Here is a 19,921-nt window from a genome sequence, read left to right as displayed (position 1 = left end):
TGTTTGATGTGCCTATCTTATGGCATATATATTGCATACATTTGTTTATGTACTTAATGAGCATTTATATCGTGCTTACTACTATATGTCAGACAGTTTTAGACATTGTATAAATGCGCAGTCACTTAATATTAATTACAATCATATAAGGTCAAGTGTTAGGGTTGCACTTTTATGTGTGCATTTTATAATACCTGTGTTTATCTGATTCCCTTTCCTTGACTGTAAAATCACTTAGGGCAGAACCCTTGCCACATCTGCTTTTGTGTTTTTTCCGGAGTGTGGCATGCTGACATACTCAAACAATAGTTATTAAAAGGAAGAATCATGCTTTTTAAGGCTTTTTAAGGCAAGAGCTCTATCTTGTTGACCTGTAATCAAGTTGGATTTCATTTTAGACTTTAAAAATGTGTTTAATTTTTTACTTAATTACTCACTCATGATTAGTAATAACATAGCTTATGCTATTCTCTTTAAACTTTACTGTAAATTTTTCCTGACTAAATATTAACATAAATGTTTTCATTGGACTCTTTCTTTAATTTTCCTTAATTATACTGGATTCTGCTATACTTGAGGGTAGGGCAGCTTTCAAAATGGGGCAACAGTGGTGAGATTCAGGAACTCAAAATAAGATGGGAAACTTAGCAAGCTCATTAGACAAATACTGGACTGCGTATCTACTTCTCAACCAGTAAGAGGAAATTGGATAGCTAAAAGCTGCATTGGCTTTCCGGGAAGAATAGAGATAAAATGACTAACATTAGTGAGCTAATGTATTTTTAGTTACTAATATTGAAAAGTTCCCCCAAACCTCACAGTATCATGAGGACATGATGCCATTTTTACTTGGTTTTTATTTTTGCTGTAAGGGTAGTCAGAGCTAGTACTGAGTTAGTGGAAAAATAATGAAAAACAGGGGAATTGAGTTTGCTTTCGTGATGGCTCAGGGCCTGAGATAATACTGTCAAAGGCTGCCTCCCTTCTGGAGATGATAAAGTGTAAGGTGACAAAGAGGGAAACTGAAAATATTCTTTATTCAACTATACAGAGTTAGTGTTGCAATTGATTACCTTATAAGCAGGCCTTAATAGGTTTAAACTGACATCAAGAAAGATAAGTCAATCCACTGGAATGGTTTAGGGCAATGTGTTTGAATATAGGGTAAATGTTGGTGCCCATGAGCCTCTCAAGAGATGGGAGCCTAGACAAGCCTTGACTCCACGACCTGGCTTTAACCCATTTCTCCAAAGGAAACCCTATTTATTTATTTTTGGCCATGGACCCTTAAAATTTCCCAATAGTGTAGAACACAAGCATTGCCTGGCATTTGTGATTTCACTTTTGATCAAATGAGCCAATTAGTTTTCATTTTGATTCTAGTTTTCATCTCTTGTTGATAAGAAGTTAAAGCATTCTGAGTGTATGTATATATGTTGGTTGTGTATGTTTTGAAGAGAAAGAGTGGCCAATCAGGAGTCTACGGTTACCTCTTCAGGATAAGAGAGGTTAGTAAATGACTTACTATAACTGGTAATAAATATTGCTAGTAACCAATATGGGGATGCCAGAACTTTCTGAGAAAATGTGCCATATGCTGTAAACTGAGGAATCTTTTTGTTACAGAGGTTTTCTTTTTTTGAGATGAAGTCTTGCTCTGTTGCTCCGGCTGGAGTGCAGTGGCTTGATTTTGGCTCACTGTAACTTCTGCCTCCCAGACTCAAGAAATTTTCCTGTTTCAGCCTCTCTAGGTGAAATTACAGGTACCCACCATCATGCCTAGCTATTTTTTGTACTTCTGGTAGAGACAGGGTTTCACCATGTTGGCCAGGCTTGTCTCAAACTCCTGGGCTCAAGTGATCCTCCTGCCTTGGCTTCCCAAAGTGCTGAGATTACAGGTGTGAGTCACCAGATACAGAGTTTTGTCTATTTCTTAGATCGCCTTCTCCTGATTTTGTCTGTCGGTTATGTATGGCACATAGCAGGACTAGAAATGACCTACTGTAGCACCATTACAACTTGTGAAAGAGCACGCCAAAAGTGATACCCACTCTTCTAAAAGGGAATGATGTTTCAGATGCACTCTTGAAGAGGAGATAAAATGCTACTTACTGAACATCTGTGAAGGTGTTTCTTCTGAAACATGTCATGGAGTGTTAATGTGCCCATTCATCCTGGCTTGCACAATAGTCCGGGTTTACACCTGTTGTCCCAAGGTAATTGTCAATAGTGTCCCTGGGCACTCACATAACTACCCTGATTTGGATGATAAATGTTGTGGTCACCTTCTAGGTGGAACAGTAAAAGCTGGAGCATCAGAGTTGATAATATTCTGGAGTGAAGAGTGAATCAGCATAAAGAGACCTCAGGGAGGAAATGTTCTTATTGCGGAAAATGACATTGGTTAGTTGCGTTACTGTCTGAGATGGCCTTCTGCAATTGTATTCAATATACAAGAGTTGACTGGTTATAGAACTATTTTACTGTTCTCGGCCTCAGTTCTTCATCCGTAAACTGAGGCTCTGGAATTAAAGATGTGTCAAGTCAACTGTGGCTCTAAAATATCCCTTTTCTTTGATAAAAAGGAAAATGCTTCTGAAGATATGTTTAATGCAGATAGCAAACTACCAGAGGGAGTATCACGCTTTGCTATACAAAACAACATTATTGCATTCAGCAGTAAAAATAAAGTGTTAGCGTGTGTTCAGAGCCCCCTGTGGTACCGATATTGTGAGTATTATTGCAGTGAGGCACAAACCTCAATGCACATTGATAGTGTTTATGAGAACTAGTACCTGGAGTTTGGCTTGACCCTCTGTTTCATTTTAGATCTATGAACCTAACTTTCTTTTTTTGTTGTTGTTTTTTTAGATGGACTTTTGCTCTGTTGCCAGGCTGGAGTGCAGTGGTGCAATCTTGGCTCACTGCAACCTTCACCTCCTGGGTTCAAGTGATTCTCTTGCCTCAGCCTCCTGAGTAGCTGGGACTACAAGTGCATGCCACCACGCCCAGCTAATTTTTGTATTTTTAGTAGAGACGGAGTTTCACCATGTTGGCCAGGATGGTCTCGATCTCTTGACCTCATGATCCACCCACCTTGGCCTCCCAAAGTGTTGGGATTACAGGCGTGAGCCACCGTGTCCAGCCCGAAGCTAACTGTTTCTGACACTCCTTCCTCGTTAAGCACAAAGGGGCCTTTCCTATTGCCTTCATTTGTACTTCCTTCCTAAAATCTTAAGTTGTGTTTTTCTTTAAATTTTTTATCATACCTACTGAAATAGTTTTAGAACTCTTTTACAAAGTTCTTCCCTGATACTTACAGAGTGATCTGCCTATGGCTTTTTCAAATAATTATAATGGCAAATCAGATTTTTAACATCACTATATATTTTGAGTCCCAACTATGTATGGGGACCTGTATCAGTGCTAGAAATACAACGGTAAACAACAACAACAACAAACTATTCCTATTTTCATGGAGTTTATGTGTGAGAGGAGGAGGAGAAAGACATTAATTCAAAAACTTCCCAAGTACAGTTGTCTCCCTTCATCAGCAGTTTTGTTTTCTGTGGTTTCAATTACCCACTCTTAACAGTGGCCAAAAAATACTAAATGGGAAATTCCAGAAACAATTCATAAGTCTTGAATTGCATGCCCTTCTGAGTAGCTTGGTGAAATCTTGTGCCATTCCACTCCATCCCGCCTGGCACGTAAATCATCTCTATCCAGACTATCCGGCTGGAGAAGCCTCTTGCCCGTCAGTCACTTGCAAGCCGTCTCAGTTATCAAATCTATTGTTGTGGCATTGCAGTCCTCCTGTTCAAGGAAACTTTATTTTACTTAATAATGGCCCCGAAGTGCAAGAGTAGTGATGTCGGTAATTTGAACATGCCAAAAAGAACCTTTCAAGTTCTTCCTTTAAGTGAAAAGGTGAAAGTTCTTAACAAGGAAAGAAAGAAAAACTGTACGCTGAGGTTGCTAAGATCTACGGTAGAAATGAATCTCCTAACTCTGCAAAATTATAAAGAAGGAAAAAAGAAATTCGTGTTAGTTTTGCTGTCATACCTCAAACTGCAAAAGTTACAGCCAGTGTGCATGCTAAGGGCTTAGTTGGGATGGAGAAGGCATTCAGTTTGTGGGTTGAAAGACATGAACAGAAACATGTTCTGATTGACAGCAACTGGCTTCAGTACTATGTGTGGTTTCAGGCATCTACTGGGGGTCTTGGAACGTATCACCTGCAGATAATGTGGGGACTGCTCTATGTATAAAATTGCCTCTGTGCTGAATGCTAAGCAGGAACATTTTCTGGGGCTCTAGAAAGGGGACTGTTTCCTCTGAAGAAGGATAGAGTTTCTTCTGAAGAGTTGAGAGTCGAAGCAAGGGTGATGTGGAGAATGAAGAGCTCAGACAGAGGCTTCTGCAGGAGGCAGCATGAAGAACAGGAGCCCTGAGAGATGGGGAGTGAGCCTGCAAAACATGGGGTCAGAGGAGCCACAGAGGTTGGCGGGGCCACAGGGTTGAAGGTCTTAATTCTATCAATAATGGGCTACCACTGAAAGGTCTTGAGTTGGGGCATGGTCAGATGATATCTGCACTTTGAAAAGAGCACTCTGGGCACGGTGGCTCACACCTGTAATCCTAGTACTTTGGGAGGCCGAGGTGGGAGGATCACCTGAGGTCAGGAGTTTGAGACCATCCTGGCCAACATGGTGAAAGCTCATCTCTACTGAAAATACAAAAATTAGCCAGGCGTGGTGACTGGCACCTGTAATCCCAGCTACTCAGGAGGCTGAGACAGGAGAATTGCTTGAACCCGGGAGGCAGAGGTTAAAGTGAGCCGAGATCACACCACTGCACTACTCCAGACTGGGCAACAAAGAGCAAAACTCTGTCTCAAAAAAAAAAAAAAAAAAAAAAAGAGGAAAAAAAGAACACTCTGTCTTCAATGGAGGATGGCAAATTGCATAAGTGGGATACAAGTGCACTTGACAGGTGACCCCTTGTGCAGGGTAGTGGGTGGGGTGGAGGTATACATGGCCCAAAGCAGTGGTTAGGAAGCAAAGTAAGATGGGACTTCGTGATGGATGGATAAGCACACGGGGAAAGAGAGAGGGAGTTGTCTAGGATGTCTATGATTTGGGCATGTAAATTGGGAATTACCTTTTGGTGACATAAAGACCCTGGAGGAAGACCAGGTTTCTAGTGCAAACACAGAGATTAAAATACAGTGATGTGGTATTGAGGATTCAATTGTGCCCCTCAAAAAAACAAACAAAAAACCAGTATGTTTGAGTTCTTTTGTTCCTCAGAATGTGACCTTATATTGAGAGAGAGTTTTTACTGAGGAAATCAAGTTAAAATAAGTCATTAGGATAGGCCCTAATCCAATACGGCTGGTGTTATCAAAAAGGGAAACCTGGATGCCAGGAAAGACAGGCATAGAGGGAAGATGATATGAAAAACAGGCATAGAGGGAGAACTCCACTAGACAGGAACCCTCGACAGGAATCCATACCATGGACACCTTGATTTCAGATCTGTAGCTTCCAGAACTGTAAGACAATAAACTCTGTGGTTTAAGCCTCCAGTTTGCAGTAATTTGTTATGGAAGCCTTAGCAAAACAATACAGGTAGTAAATTTCAAATCACTGCAGGTTTACAGTGGGGAATAAAACATTCAACTTATGCTACTATTTCTTCCTTTTCCTTTTTTTTTTCATTTTTATGTCTCTTTCCTCTCATTTTATTTCATGTGGCTGTCCTCTCCTTTGTCTCGTTTTCTTTGAGGACTCTGAGCTTCTCCAATAGTCAGTCTGTAATAAGCAGTGAACAAAGGAGAAGGAATGGCCCATGACAAGGCTCCCTGTGCTTCCAGAGAGTCAAGATGTAAGTGGAGTACAGTAGTGTGGATTAGCTCTACATTTGCGCTGTGCCCAGAAGCCTCTCTGCAAAGCACTGTGAGTTGTGATTGACTGGGTCCAATCACTTACTCCTCTGTTCAAGGGGAGCTGGTGTTAGCAGTTAGGGCTTGCAACACAGGCTATCTAATTAATAACAACAATTCTCCTCTTCAAGGTCTTAGAGGTGGCAAAGGCAAGAGAAACATAGACTACTGTGCCTTGCAGAAGAAGAGAAAGTGAGTCCAATGTCTGTGTCATCAGCTTTATGGCAAGTTTGGAAATGATCTTGAACTCTGAATGACAGCTGCAATTATTAACTACTTATGTGTATACATATATATATATACACACACACATCCATATACATACTATCATTATGTATGTATATATACACACCCATATATAAATATGCTATCATTAAGTATAAAAATAATTTTGAGGCCCGGCAAGGTGGTTCACACCTATAATCCCAGCACTTTGGGAGGCTGAGGTGGGTGGATCATGAAGTCAGGAGATCAAGACCATCCTGGCCAACATGGTAAAACCCCATCTCTACTGAAAATACAAAAATTAGCTGGGTGTGGTGGCACGCGCCTGTAGTCCCAGCTACTCGGGAGGCTGAGGCAGGAGAATCACTTGTACCCAGGAGGTGAAAGTTGCAGTGAGTCAAGATTGCACCACTGCACTTCAGCCTGGCAGCAGAGTGAGACTCCATCTCAAATAATAATCATCATCATCTTGAAAACGTTTTATTACTTTATATTATGTTGGCTGGGTGCAGTGGCTCATGTAATCCTAGCACTCTGGGAGGTCGAAGCGGATAGATCACCTGAGCTCAACATGGGGAACCACTGTCTCTACTAAAAATACAAAAAATAGCTGGACGTGGTGGTGGACACCAGGCACAAGAATCACTAGAACCTGGGAGGTGGGGGTTGCAATGAGCTGAGATCATGCCACTGCACTCCAACCTGGGCCAGAAACTATATATATATATATTAAGGCACCCATAATCCCATCTACTTGGGAGGTTGAGGCAGGAGAATCGCTTGAACATGGGTCTTGGGGAGGGTGCAAAGGTTGCAGTGAGCTGAGATCATGCCACTACACTCCAGCCTGGGCAAAAGAGCAAAACTCGTCTAAAAAAAAAATCACATTATGTCATAACATCAAAGCTCATCACAAGTGGAGGATATGTCACTTGATTTCCATTTCCTGCACATACTGTCATATTTCTTAAATGTACTTTTTCTTTAAAAACTACTGCTTTAACTCATTAAGCACTGTTGAAAATTCTTAACTATAGTAATTTTTTGGTGACTGAATAATGAAAACAGTATATGTTCCATGGGAGTTAATATTAAATGTTTCCTGAAATGAATAAGAATAGTTTAAAAATAAATTTACTTATAATATAATTAGTTTATGTGTACTCTGTCAGAGTGACATTTTTAATTTAACCAACAAAAGTTGAATTCAAGTTTAATTTTCATTACACAATGTTTGGGAGAAACTTTTTGTGCTAGATCTAGCACATGATTGAAGGACGAGTATGACAAAGCGTTACCCTGGAGAAGTTACTATATGGAAAATTTAGAGAAATAAGATCAACATCTAGTTTTCTACTATTTTTCTACTAACATGGCTTATTTGTTCTCTTTGCTAAATAAGCTGTGTTAATTACAGAGAGGAAATTTTTGAAGAATTGTTAATTGTTGGCTGGACTGTTTTGTTGTTGTTGTTTGTTTTTTTAACCCAAGACAGAGTCTTGCTCTGTCACCCAGGCTGAAGTGCAATGGCACAATCTTGGCTCACTGTAACCTCTGTCTCCTGGGTTTGAGCAATTCTCCTGCCTCAGTGTCCGGAGTAGCTGGGATTACAGGTGTGTACCACCAGGGCAGGCTAATTTTCTTTGTATTTTTAGTAGAGACAAGGTTTCACCATGTTGGCCAGGCTGGTCTCTAACTCCTGACATCATGATCCACCCGCCTCAGCCTCCCAAAGTGCTGGGATTGCAGGCATGAGCCACTGTGCCCAGCCTTGGCTGGACTATTAACTGCTTTCTATCTATGAAGAAATCTGGGCAATAGGATGTTTCATCTAGGCTTATTTAGTCCTCAAAGCCTGCTTATCAAAACGGTGGGTCAGTTGTCCCCAGATTAAGATTTCTGAAATTTTCCAATTCAGATCACTGTTAAAAATATTAATTTGTTTTACTCTAACTGGATATTGAGTATCTCTATTTAATTTTCCCCAAAGTTAGCTTTTTAAATTCAAGTTGGGCATGTCTACAACAAAATAATTTTAGATAACAGTACATGGTGTTGCTGGCACACATAACTCTTGCTACTGTTGCTACCTCCTGCTAATGTAACTAGATTAGATTATTCTCTTTGAAATAGATAAAAATCTGAGTCCATTCTGGATATCAGAGATGCATGAAAGAGGTGATGAGGGTACTAGAGCTTATACTGCAGCCCATTTTTATTCCTACTATAACTCGTAACAACTTTTTTCTAATAAGAAATAATTAATATTGATAATAATGAAGAAGAAATTTAGGACAGCAATCTGGATAACTGGACCAGAATTCTAGTACTAAACTTAACCAGTCCAACTCAAGAAAGATTTGAATAAATGTACTAATTTTATTCTCTTTGACTTAGCTCAGCAAAGGAAGATATCAAAATAAGCAACCTAATGGATAACATAAATATGATTTAATTTCTTAAAAGTATGCTATTTGAGGGCATGGGATACCTTTATTATATTTTTGTATCTCTTCATTCCCACTGCATTCACTAGTAAATTGTCTGGCACAAAGTAGGTGCTAGATTAAAAAAAATTGGAAAGATAGCATTTATTTGATTGCTTCTTGCAGGCAAATGCTTTTTAAATGTTAATGGAGATCCAGATCACATACAGAAAAACGTAAAAAGCAAAGAGAGAATTAAAAAACTGGTAGCAGATTTGTGTTCTGAGATGCTAGCCCGAGGTACGCCCTTGTAGGCGGGACAAGATGGGTAGTCTGTTGACTTTCAGATATCCCTACTATGTTTTTATGCCTCACAATTACCATTCCAATGGAGGATGGAGAGAATGAGCTCCATTATCAAGAAATTGCACTTGTTAGCACTTAAGTGGCATGTTTGAGGAAGGTTATGATGAATGGACCCGAATGCTTCTCATTTCCAAATTTTGTAAATTCAATCCAATTCTGATTTTAAAAAGTTTTTCCATTTGCTCTTTATTTATATAAACAGAAACATTCTCTTTCCTCCTACAGAGCATGCAGTGTGGCAGAGAGATTGATGATCTATAGCACAGGTGGATATAGCTGATGAGATTATGGGAGTCATCTCAGGGCAGCTTAAGTTGGACCTGAAACAAAAGTATATACATTTTCTCCTCTTTTGCTAAACCAGGCCATCCCTATTTGTTACATACTCAAGGTTATAATCCCAGGTACCACAACACAGTAACACAGGCAGAGGCCCAGTCTCTAATCTGAATATTCAGTATCCTCAACAGTGGAGATAGCAATAATTGGCTTTATTTCCATCAGTAAGTAAAGAATTCCTGTGCATAGCGTGTTTCTGTTGCTTATGTTTTCAAAGAGCCAACTCTTCCTGAAGATTCCTGTTTTAATAATCTGATGCTTTCTTTTTTGTGTTGACTATTTTGAAGTGTGTCCTATCAATTGGAAATAATAAATTGACCTTCAATATATAATAAGTAAACTATCTAGACTTCCTGAACTTTTCTAAACTTAATTAAATCCAGTTTTTGGTGCAGAAACATAGGGAACTCACCAGAGGGCCCCAGAATTCTTGAAGATACATTAGCCATTAACAGATGTTCTCTTTGTGTAAAATATATGCAAAATGGGACATGTACATCATCAGAATCCTGCCATAGAGAAGCCTCGTGAGATCAAGTTTATCATAATTCAAAATAGGAAGGTTCAAGAAAATATGCTATAAACATAGATATTAAGATGTTTCAAAGAAGGAAAATCAGTTTTTGGTTCCTATTTTTGTTTTCTAAGTGATATGAAATGAGTTTCTTGAGTCTGTTAGAGAGCTTGGTCTGTGTTCCTATTCAGAAGGAGTGTTTTTCTTTAGTTAAGTGGCTATATTATATTATTAATGTTCTTGGGATATGAGAAGTGATGGTTACATACTGAGAAATATTTGACCTGATCTGCCCTTGCAGTAAAGAATCAAAGCCAAAGAGTTTGCCCAGTAGACAAGGGTAATGTTTTATGGATTCTGGTATCACTTTCAATACTTAGCATGGTGTCCTGCATAAGATATTTTCTCAATAAACATCTGGCATACTATTTAATAATAATAATAAAAAAAACCTTAACCTCTCCAAATAAACACAAAATGAAGTGTTTTTCAGTACTTCCTTATTGGAACACTGAGGCTAAATACTATAGCCAATTCCAGCAGCTACTGAAACTTTAGAAAATATTTAACCCCGTTTTCAAAATAGATAAATAAATTCAAATTTGAAAAAGACTTGGTTAAACTAAATTGTTGTTCTGGGCTCAATGGGCGCTGCCTATTCACTAAAGAGCAAACAAGATCTTTAAAATGTTTTTTGAGATTCATGTGCATTTAAGAAAGCTTTGAAAGGTTGGAGGATGAATACAAATGACATAATATTATTGGGCTGCCAAAGTAGTCTCTCTAGTAAAAACAGCAACTTACGTTTCCCTTATTTGAGGCTCACAAGTATATCTGCAACTATAATGATCTTGATATAAAGACCTTACACATCTCAAAGCAGAATTAACAGAAGTCACTGTTATTAAGAGATCACGAAAATCTAAAAATATACACAAAACCTACAAATCCAACTCAGCTAAATCCAAGATCTCTTCAGCATTCTGTATTTCCTTATGTTTCAAAGTTGTATATGGGGGCAAGGAGGACCAAAGACCTATCCCTAAATAAAATCTTTCTATATGAAGTGAGCATACAAAGTAAAATTAAGTAACAATAATAATAGACAGACAATACTGAACGATATGGGGAGAGAAATTTCCATTCTATACATAATTTACCTTAGGTAATTTTCTTTATAAAAAATTACAATAAAGAATTGTAAGAATTCTTCTGCCATGAGGAATGGCATCACATAAATCTGAACCATGTCACTGTAGTGATGATGGTCAGAATTAAATGATGCAAAATTTAAAACTGTCTTGCAGGGCAGCCTTTCATATTTCTGGAGCATAGACATTTACCGATTCAAAGTGTTTTCCTATACATGGTTACATGTTACTCTCAAATGTCTATGTGAATGATATGACAGATATCATTATTCCTGTTTCGCAGAAGAAAAATAAAGACTGAGAGTCATCCCAGAGTTTATAAATATTCGTGCCAGGATGAGATACCTGAACTTTTCCCCTTGCCTACACAAACTAACCACCTGCCTTATGGGATGAAAGATACGCTAGTTCTCAGGAGGGAATTAATTCATTAGTTGTACAGACATTCATTCGGTGCTTTTTTGATGTCAAGATAAAATAGATGGCTTGGTTGCACTTGAATTTTGTGGATACAGCTTTCCTTACATAAGGACAATTGTGCATGGCGAGCTGAAGAGACAGCAGGAGAGCAGAAGGAAAGCTTATTTGGCATAAACCATGAATCAGAAATAAGCTATTATGAGATAGAAAAGAAGCCATGCCTGGAAGAAGGCTGCAAGGCAGAAGCGACAGGCTCCAGCCGAGGCCCCCACCTCAGAGTGCAGGCTTTGGGACCAATGAGACATTGGTTTGCATCTAGGCCTCTACTTACAAGGTGCATATCCTTGAATAAGTGCTTTATCATTGTTTCATAAAAGTTTTTGCTCACGTTTGCACTGTTCACATAAACTACAGAGTTCTTTTAAATTAACAATGCATCAACTAATGACATACAGTCTTTTTATTTAAAAAAATTTCCCCAGTTAGAGAAAATGAAAATTCTATTTCCAATTAAGTTTGAATTAAAAATATAGAGAATTATTTGACTGCTTTTAAAAGCAAATTCAGTCAGCAGCAAATTCTTGGAAATAAAAGAGATCTTTCATAAACATAAGCATGAAATTTAGTCAACACAGGAAACCACATGGTGATTTAAAACACTTGGACTGCCAAGATTGTTTCTGAGAGTATACACAACAGTTTAAGGACATAGTCCTGTGATGGAATAATTGCTACTATGTTTCTGAGATAGACTCAGACCTTAGACATCCCTGACCCAGACCATCAACTGCTTGGTACTTGTAAAGAGAAAAGATGGCTTTTGACCCAGGAAGGTATTAGATGCATTAATCCACAGAGAATAGCATATATTATACTGTTATATTCTATAATATGGAACCACTTTTTTTCATGTTTTTCAACTTAACTCTGCACACTGTAAAAGTAAGTTAGCAAACACGTAAATCATCCAAACAATGCAACAGAAGAAAAAGAAGCCCGTAGCAAGAGAAGACAGAGAGACCAGCTATATAGTAACATCTTTTTTTTGTTTGTTTTTTGTTTTTTGAGAGCGAGTCTCACTCTGTCTCCCAGGCTGTAGTGCAGTGGCACAATCTCGGCTCACTGCAACCTCTGCCTCCTGGGTTCAAGTGATTCTCTTGCCTCAGCTTCCCAAGTAGCTGAGACTATAAGTGCATGCCACAATGCCTGGCTCAGTTATACATTTTTAGTAGAGATGGGTTTCACCATGTTGCCCAGGCTGGTCTCAAACTCCTGGGCTCGAAGGATCCACCTGCCTTGGCCTCTCAAAGTGCTGGGATTACAGGCATGAGTCACCATGCCCAGTCTATAATAACTTCTTTATTATCCCCATACTCCGACTGCAAATGCTCCAGATACAACTGGAACTATCAAGAAAAGCACACATTGTGCTCCTTTTAGGATGCTGTGCCTGCATTTGGTACTTGAAGGCTTTTGGTAAGCTGAATAATTAAAAATTCAATTTAATTTATTAGTTAAAACTCTGAGTTTTTAAGATAAAATTTCATAAACATTCCATGATGATTTCCCAGACACAGCTATCACTCTGATAATTCTATGACTCACTTTCTTGAGCCCTGATGTATTTGGGGAGCTGGGTGAACCATACTGATGTCAATGATTAAATATGGCTTTTTTAATGCTGAAACATACTGCCTAGTAGTCACAGCATCCGGTAACATGAGTTTATAGGTCAACCTCTTGGGCTTTAAATATTTATTTCATAAAGTGTTTCAATGAATGTATACATCTTCTAATATTTTTCATGTTTCATGTTACTAAAGATATTTGCTTAAGGTTATGGGAACAGTCCTTTTTGTGTGTGTGTGTGTCCAGAGCCAGGGAACAGTCTTTCTTACTTAAAAATTTTTCTATCTACATCCTTATCTACAATACTAAATAACCTATGTTTTTCATCATAAAAATAATACATGTTTGTGATATATTTCAAAAGGGAAAGCATACAGACAAGCAAAAAATTTAAAAAAAAAGTATTAGTCCCTTTTTCTAGCCACCCCTTCTTCCCACTCAAAAAGTTTCTATTAATTATCTTCTAACAATAGATAAATTGCATTTCAGAGGCCCATTTTATAGTGTTTGGCACAGCGATGCATAAAGATCTGAATGACTGATTCGACATATTGTTTTCAGATTTTATATTTTGTCAACATTCCTTTTTACCATGTATACACAGTGAAATCTATGTAACTTTACAAGAGAGAGGGAGACCAAAATGAAAATCATAATAGATTTAAAAGGCAACTAACCTTTTTCCACCTCATTCAGATTAGCAGCTGGCAGCGACAAAGACAGAAGAGACAAAAGACTTTTTACATTGCGATACAACAGCAGAGCACAGGAAGCCAATGCGCAGCATTAACAACAGAGAAGCAGGCGTGGGCAAGCGAACTGAAGCAAGCCTTGGATTTCTTACCTACAGCCGGGCCACACGCACAAACACGGGGAAAATGAAGCAAAAGGTAAATGCCATCACAGGGAGCTAGAGGTCTGCGTCTAAACCAGGAGATGGAACAACCAGCAGCTTTACTGTCTAAGATGGACACTGAATGGCTTGTGCATGGGCATCAGAGATTCAGAAAACAAAGAGAAAATGGGTACAAAATGGAAAATTTAAAGTGATCTGAATATTGCCCATAAAATGTGTTCTATGGCTTTACATTTTGCCTGGAGACCTTCATTTTATGGAATTTAAGTAATCCCATTAAGTGAAAGGAGGGCTTAAAATGTGATCATCTGTGCCATACTTGTATGCGGTCCTGTAAGAATAAGAGTTAAGACACACAGTCTTGATATAGCTGATCCAGGGTTCTGATTGTTGGGAAATATACAAAAGCAGATATTTCAGTTAAACACCTAAGATAACACTAGAGACTAAAAAAAGGTGTCCATTAAAAAAAAACAGGGGTGCCATATTTATAGTTTTTATTTTTATAGGTTTCAGGTTTATGTCATTTCACGAATTCCTTGGAAATTTAGCTCCAAAAAATGTCTTGTCTCTAGAAAGAAGATGATCATGATTTTAAAAAACCAACGTAACAAAAACAAAATCAAAACCAACAAAACCTCTCAAGCTAAAATTAAAACTTTAGATTTAATTTTAAAATTATTTGTTTAAAAATTCTGAAGTCCTACTTTCTTAATAGTACAGGGATTTTAATTTTAATTTATTCTTGTCTAAAATATACTAGTAATCAGCAGTCATGCGTTATGCAACTGGAAGGACAGATGATGAAGTGGAGTGTATGGAGAATGGTTTTGGTGATTCGGGTGGTGAAGTCACAGCAAGATTTAGATAACAGGAAAACAGTATTTGTCCCTACAGTTTACTCTGTCAATCCCTGGAGCAGAAAAGAGCAGAGAATTTTCTCCTCTAATAAATCAGTAACTACTTCTGTTATATCTTGGTCACACGGGGCTTAAATAAAGCTTAATAAATTCCCCGATGGTGGCTCATTTTATTTCAAATATTTCTAGTCATGTTTTGTAACCTGCTCATCACATCATAACTTCTCTGTCAGATCTCTCTTAGATCTCTGAATTTATTTCATTGACATTATGTCCGTTCTGATTCTTGTCATAGGTGTCAAATACAAAAACTGTCACAATAATAATTTACAAGCTTTTTTTCTGTAAAGCATTGTTTGTTCCTATTAAGCAGAGCTCACTTCTCATTGTATGCCTTTGGGATATAGCATAAACATTTTCAAAGGAAAAATCAACTTGTTACTAGGATGATTTTTAAACACTGACAACATTATTATATTCCCTGAACATAGTAGGGCTTCTGCTCCCATATCTCATGCTCATTAATCAGATCCCAAACTTAAATTTAAAACCATATAATCACATTATCAGAAAACTCCTCCTTAACTGCAGACTTGGATGAAGCAGGATATAAAACTCTAGAGCCTCACTTATACTTCCCCATAATTAAAGGTCACTTATGTGTCAATGATTTCAAAATCTGCAGATGGCTGTTTGAAATTTTGTAAATGAGCTCATTTCACGTGTGCACAAAAATACTACAATTAATAGATGAGTTATAAATTTGCCCCATTTAGATAGCTTCTCTCATGCCAGATTGTCAAATTCTTCATGGTTCCCAATACCCAATCCAAAGATAAAATGGTAGTATCTTCACGTTCTGTATACCATGCACTTTCTGTTTAGTATTTTTCTTGATCCTTTGCCCAGATCCTTTGCAAACTGACATTTGCAATAATTATAAGTAAAAAGACTAAAACAGTCCCAGTTCTTGTGGAGAGCCAAATGGCTCTTAACAGATAGTCATGGCAAATTCCCACATGACAGGTTTTATAGATACCACATTTTGGCTAAAGAATGGTTTGGCTAAGCTTTAGGTATTTATGATATGTTTCGAAGAAAGAGATCTGATATAGTTGGGGAAGTGAGGCTTCATAATAACACTTCTCCAAGGAAACTTCTCTGAACTGACACTCAGAATTGGAGAAAATATGTGTTCAAGAGGAGCAGGTAGGTGTAGGGAGGGAGCTGGGGAAATGAAGGGTGAGCAGGTAAGACAAAGACTCAAAATAAATGGATAAGAATAAGGAATAGCAAATCTAAAGCCAAAGCAGGAGGACCCCTCCAAACCAACTCAAAAGAGTCCTCCACCACATTCTAGAAATTTTATTGTCAAGAAGACACACAGAGCCTGATTGCAGCTGTGCTCCCAAGTTTAGGTTTTCATCAGGAAACATTATTCCTGGTTCTGTGCTTAGGAAGGTTTTGGTTAGACAAAGTTTGCTTGAAATGCTTGGGTCCAATTTGTTTGGTGGAGTGAGAGTGGGTTGGTTTAAGGAGGACTCCAAAATTAACTGGGTTCTTAAGCCCTTTCTATAATGATCAGAAAAATGATGGAAAAAGAGAGTTATTCTATCCTAAGAAGGTACCAGGTAGCAGATGTTAGTGCAAATATTGGGCTTCTTGGACAAGTCTAAATTAGCCCATCCAATGAAGTTAAATTCTCAGGGTAGCTCAAAGGGTTCCAGGATTTGTGTTCACAGGCTAATGTCAAGTTTCTGAGGTGTGATAATATTGGTAACATTAGTGTGAAAGTCAAAGCTACATAACACCTACATTCTTTCCAGACACTCTAGAAAGGTGCATGTTGAATGTACTTGTTATCCTTTGTTTATGTAAAATATCAAAGAATGCTAAAATTCTGCCCACTAAGCTGTCTAAGGGCTGTATATATGTACTAGAACTCTTGGTAATACAGTATGTTCAGATTTCTGATGGAAACTTTGTATGTTATTACTGCCTTATATGACATCAGGTGTTTTACTGGTGCCAAAAAATAAAAATAAAAATAAGATCTTGGAAAAGCCAGCTTCAGAGGCACTCAAACAGATCTGGGTTGCCAAAACAGAGCCTCATTATTCTACCTAGCCTTTTCCCATCAAGAAAGGTAACTAGTAGTTAGGGTATTCCATAAAAGCTTCAATTTTAACAATTTTCCAACAAATCCCTGGGAAAATTTAATTATACAGATGTATGTTCATCTTTCATGTTGGGAGATGTTAACTCCAGTCACCCGCATTGTCATTTCATCCTTTGATTTTCTTGCTATGTATTAAATTACATGAAAATAGACATAATTAATGAAACGCACCAAGAATGAAAATGGTAACTTTGAGTAGAGTGACCAAAATTACTTTTTCATTTTTTTCTTACAAATAAAATGTGCAAAATTCTTGTTTTTCCTTTGTCAATGTTAAGTGATTTATTAAAGGAAAAAGAGTATATTTATGAAGTTTCTAAATCAGAGCCACAAAAAAAAAAATCAAAAAATCTGTTCTGACAAAATAGACAAGTCATAAGCTTGATGTTGACTTTACAGCAAATTGGTTTGAATAGGGAGGAAATTTAGCAATTAATAGTCTAATGAGATGTGCCATCCAAAGAAACAAAGTGTTAGAAAAAAGGTGACAGTCTCGTAACACTATCCAAAGTACTCAATATCTTCCTGACTTTTATTTTGAGGGACACGGGTTACTAGAGGCAAACACTCACTAGTGAAGACACAAGTATGAATATGAATTATCTCAAATGCTTGATTATGTTGTGACTATTAAATAAAAATCCTCTTTTCATATGGGTACTGGGGGTGGGTTTGCACAGGGAAAATGGTTTGCACAAAAATGCCATTGAATTGTGGGGCTAAAAGCTTTAGCACAATAGCTTTAGCTTCTTTTATTACTGGATAGCATGGCTTTATAATAGATGCATATGTTTGAAGAGAGATTGCTGGGTCTTTTATTTGGTTAGCTGAAACTATCTTTAAGTCCTTATGTTATTTACATTACATCTGATTTTCAAAATGCTTACCATCTGTCAAATAATAATACGATTTACTAAACATATATAACATAGTTCCAAGAATGCTTTCAAACAGATATATACTGATTGAAGGCAAAATATTTCCTGTTCTTTGTACCTGTATACTCAGGTGGGCAAAGGCATGTGTAGTTATTAATGCCATCGACACATGTAGAATTATTTTCACAGTCATTATCTTCACAATCATCAATGTTGACTTCACAATTTTCTCCTTCAAATCCATCAGCACAAATACACCTGAATGCCAGAGGAAGAAAAGGCCAAAAACGTCTTTTATGCTGCATTTTAAAATCATGTGGTGTAAATATTGAAAAAGGCATAATTATACTCATCAACCATACAGCCATAGAGCTCTTAACTACCAGAAATTGATTTTTTAAATGCTTTTAAATGACATGTTGTAAACATTAATTTAAGATAATATCCACCAAAGCAGAAACCATTCAAAAAATAAAATTTAGCTGGTTGCAAGAAGGCAAATGGCTCCATGGTCTCAAAATCAATACACCCACTATATTTGCAGGTCTAAAACACAGGCAGTTTTATTCCACTGCCCTAGATATCTTAATCTTGAGTCATGCTCTAATGAAATAAATCAGGCTTCTTTGCTCATAAATGGAGAGGAACTGGTTCTAATTTTTAAAATTACAACATCTACTAACATACGTATAATGTCCTTGATATCTTGAAACAAAAATGAATCTGAAAATAAAATTTTGTCTTCCTTGCATTTACAAAATGTGAATGTTCTCTTTGTCTTAATAATACAATTTTCCCCCGGCATAAAACAATCTTGAGTATGTGTCAAATAATTTTTAAGTAAAGTCTAGATGAATAAGAAACAACTTCATAACAGAATGCAGAAGTGAAGTCTATTTCTTCTAAAAAGTGAAATTCTAACCAGTTTTAGTAGTATATTAGCATTCTCATGTGACATTATTAGTGTCATTTAATAAAGAGCTCCAGTTCATAATTCATGAAGTACATCTGAAGTAATTGTACCATATGATTAAATAACTCCAGATTAAAATCATTCACAACATGTCTACTTATATTGTGTCTTGGAAATAAATCATTAATTTTCTGTTTTAATGGGACTTATATCTTATCATTACACACTGTCTGTTAAAGCAGTAAGCAGAACAACAGATGAATATATGACTAGCAGTAGGGGACTAGTTGGATATTAATTAGTATAATGGAGCCAATATTAATATTTTGTCTTACCCTAATCTGACCTGATTAATCATAATGTGTATGTGTATGTTTTTAAATTATTTTTTGTTTTGTAGCATCCTGAGCTGAGAATACTGTAGAGTTTCCATTTTTTTTTTATATTGCAATATCTCTGAGAGGGACGAATACATACTGCCCTTTCTCTGTCATTCTTTGAAAAATACGGCTCTTTGATTTGAAAAGGAAAATCATGTTGGCTTAGTTATCCTTGCTCCAATACTTCAGATACAGATGATCATAGATTAATGACCTACCAGAATCCATCTTCTCCTTCTTTTAAGTGGCAAGTTCCTCCATGTTTACATGGGTTACTGATGCAGGCATGAATTGGGACATCACAGTCCTGCCCCTGGAGAAGAAGGGGCAAGTAAAGTTGAATGTAAATAAAGTAGTTCTCGGCACATAGAGAAAGCACCATAGAATAATAAAGGCGCACCAAGAGAAGTTATGTTCTCAAACTGTCACTCTTAAACTGCTTCTACTTACCTTGAAACCATATGGACAGGTGCATCGGTAAAAGTCAACTGGATCACTATTACATGTGCCATCATTTTTACATGGATTTGATAGGCAGGGGTTACATTTAGCTAGAATGTTGACATCCACAGGACCTGAAAATTAATTGAAAAATATGAGCAACTGATGCTCTTCCAGTTTACTTATTATTTGTATTACTTAAAATAATGGTACATTTTATATAAAATTATTATTGGTCACATATCTATATGTGTCTCTCATCCATGACAAGCCAGAAATCAGCATCATCCTATAATGCTGGCTGGGCCTGGTGGCTCACGCCTGTAATCCCAGCATTTTGGGAGGCCAAGGTAGGCAGATCACTGGAGGTCAGAAGTTCAAGACCAACCTGGCCAAC

General features: G+C 37.3%; 1 protein-coding gene across 2 annotated transcripts in view; it reads right to left on the bottom strand.

Moving 5' to 3' along the window:
* SLIT2 (slit guidance ligand 2) overlaps positions 1–19,921 on the bottom strand; it is a 376,642-nt gene that overhangs the window by 33,386 nt on the left and 323,335 nt on the right. For both annotated transcript variants that reach the window (XM_012472405.3, XM_012472408.3), the window contains 3 exons: positions 19,534–19,658; positions 19,302–19,396; positions 17,909–18,048 (listed from right to left, as the gene is read on the bottom strand). In XM_012472405.3, the coding sequence (XP_012327828.2) occupies positions 17,909–18,048; positions 19,302–19,396; positions 19,534–19,658 (360 nt within the window). The remainder of the gene's footprint in view (positions 1–17,908; positions 18,049–19,301; positions 19,397–19,533; positions 19,659–19,921) is intronic.

This window comes from Aotus nancymaae, unplaced genomic scaffold (genome assembly GCF_030222135.1).
Source record: "Aotus nancymaae isolate 86718 unplaced genomic scaffold, 86718_ANA_hifiasm-v0.15.2.pri h1tg000006l, whole genome shotgun sequence".
NCBI classification, from domain to species: domain Eukaryota; kingdom Metazoa; phylum Chordata; class Mammalia; order Primates; family Aotidae; genus Aotus; species Aotus nancymaae.
The sequence above is the reverse complement of the archived record's forward strand: the minus strand, read 5'-3'. Positions and strand labels throughout refer to the sequence as shown.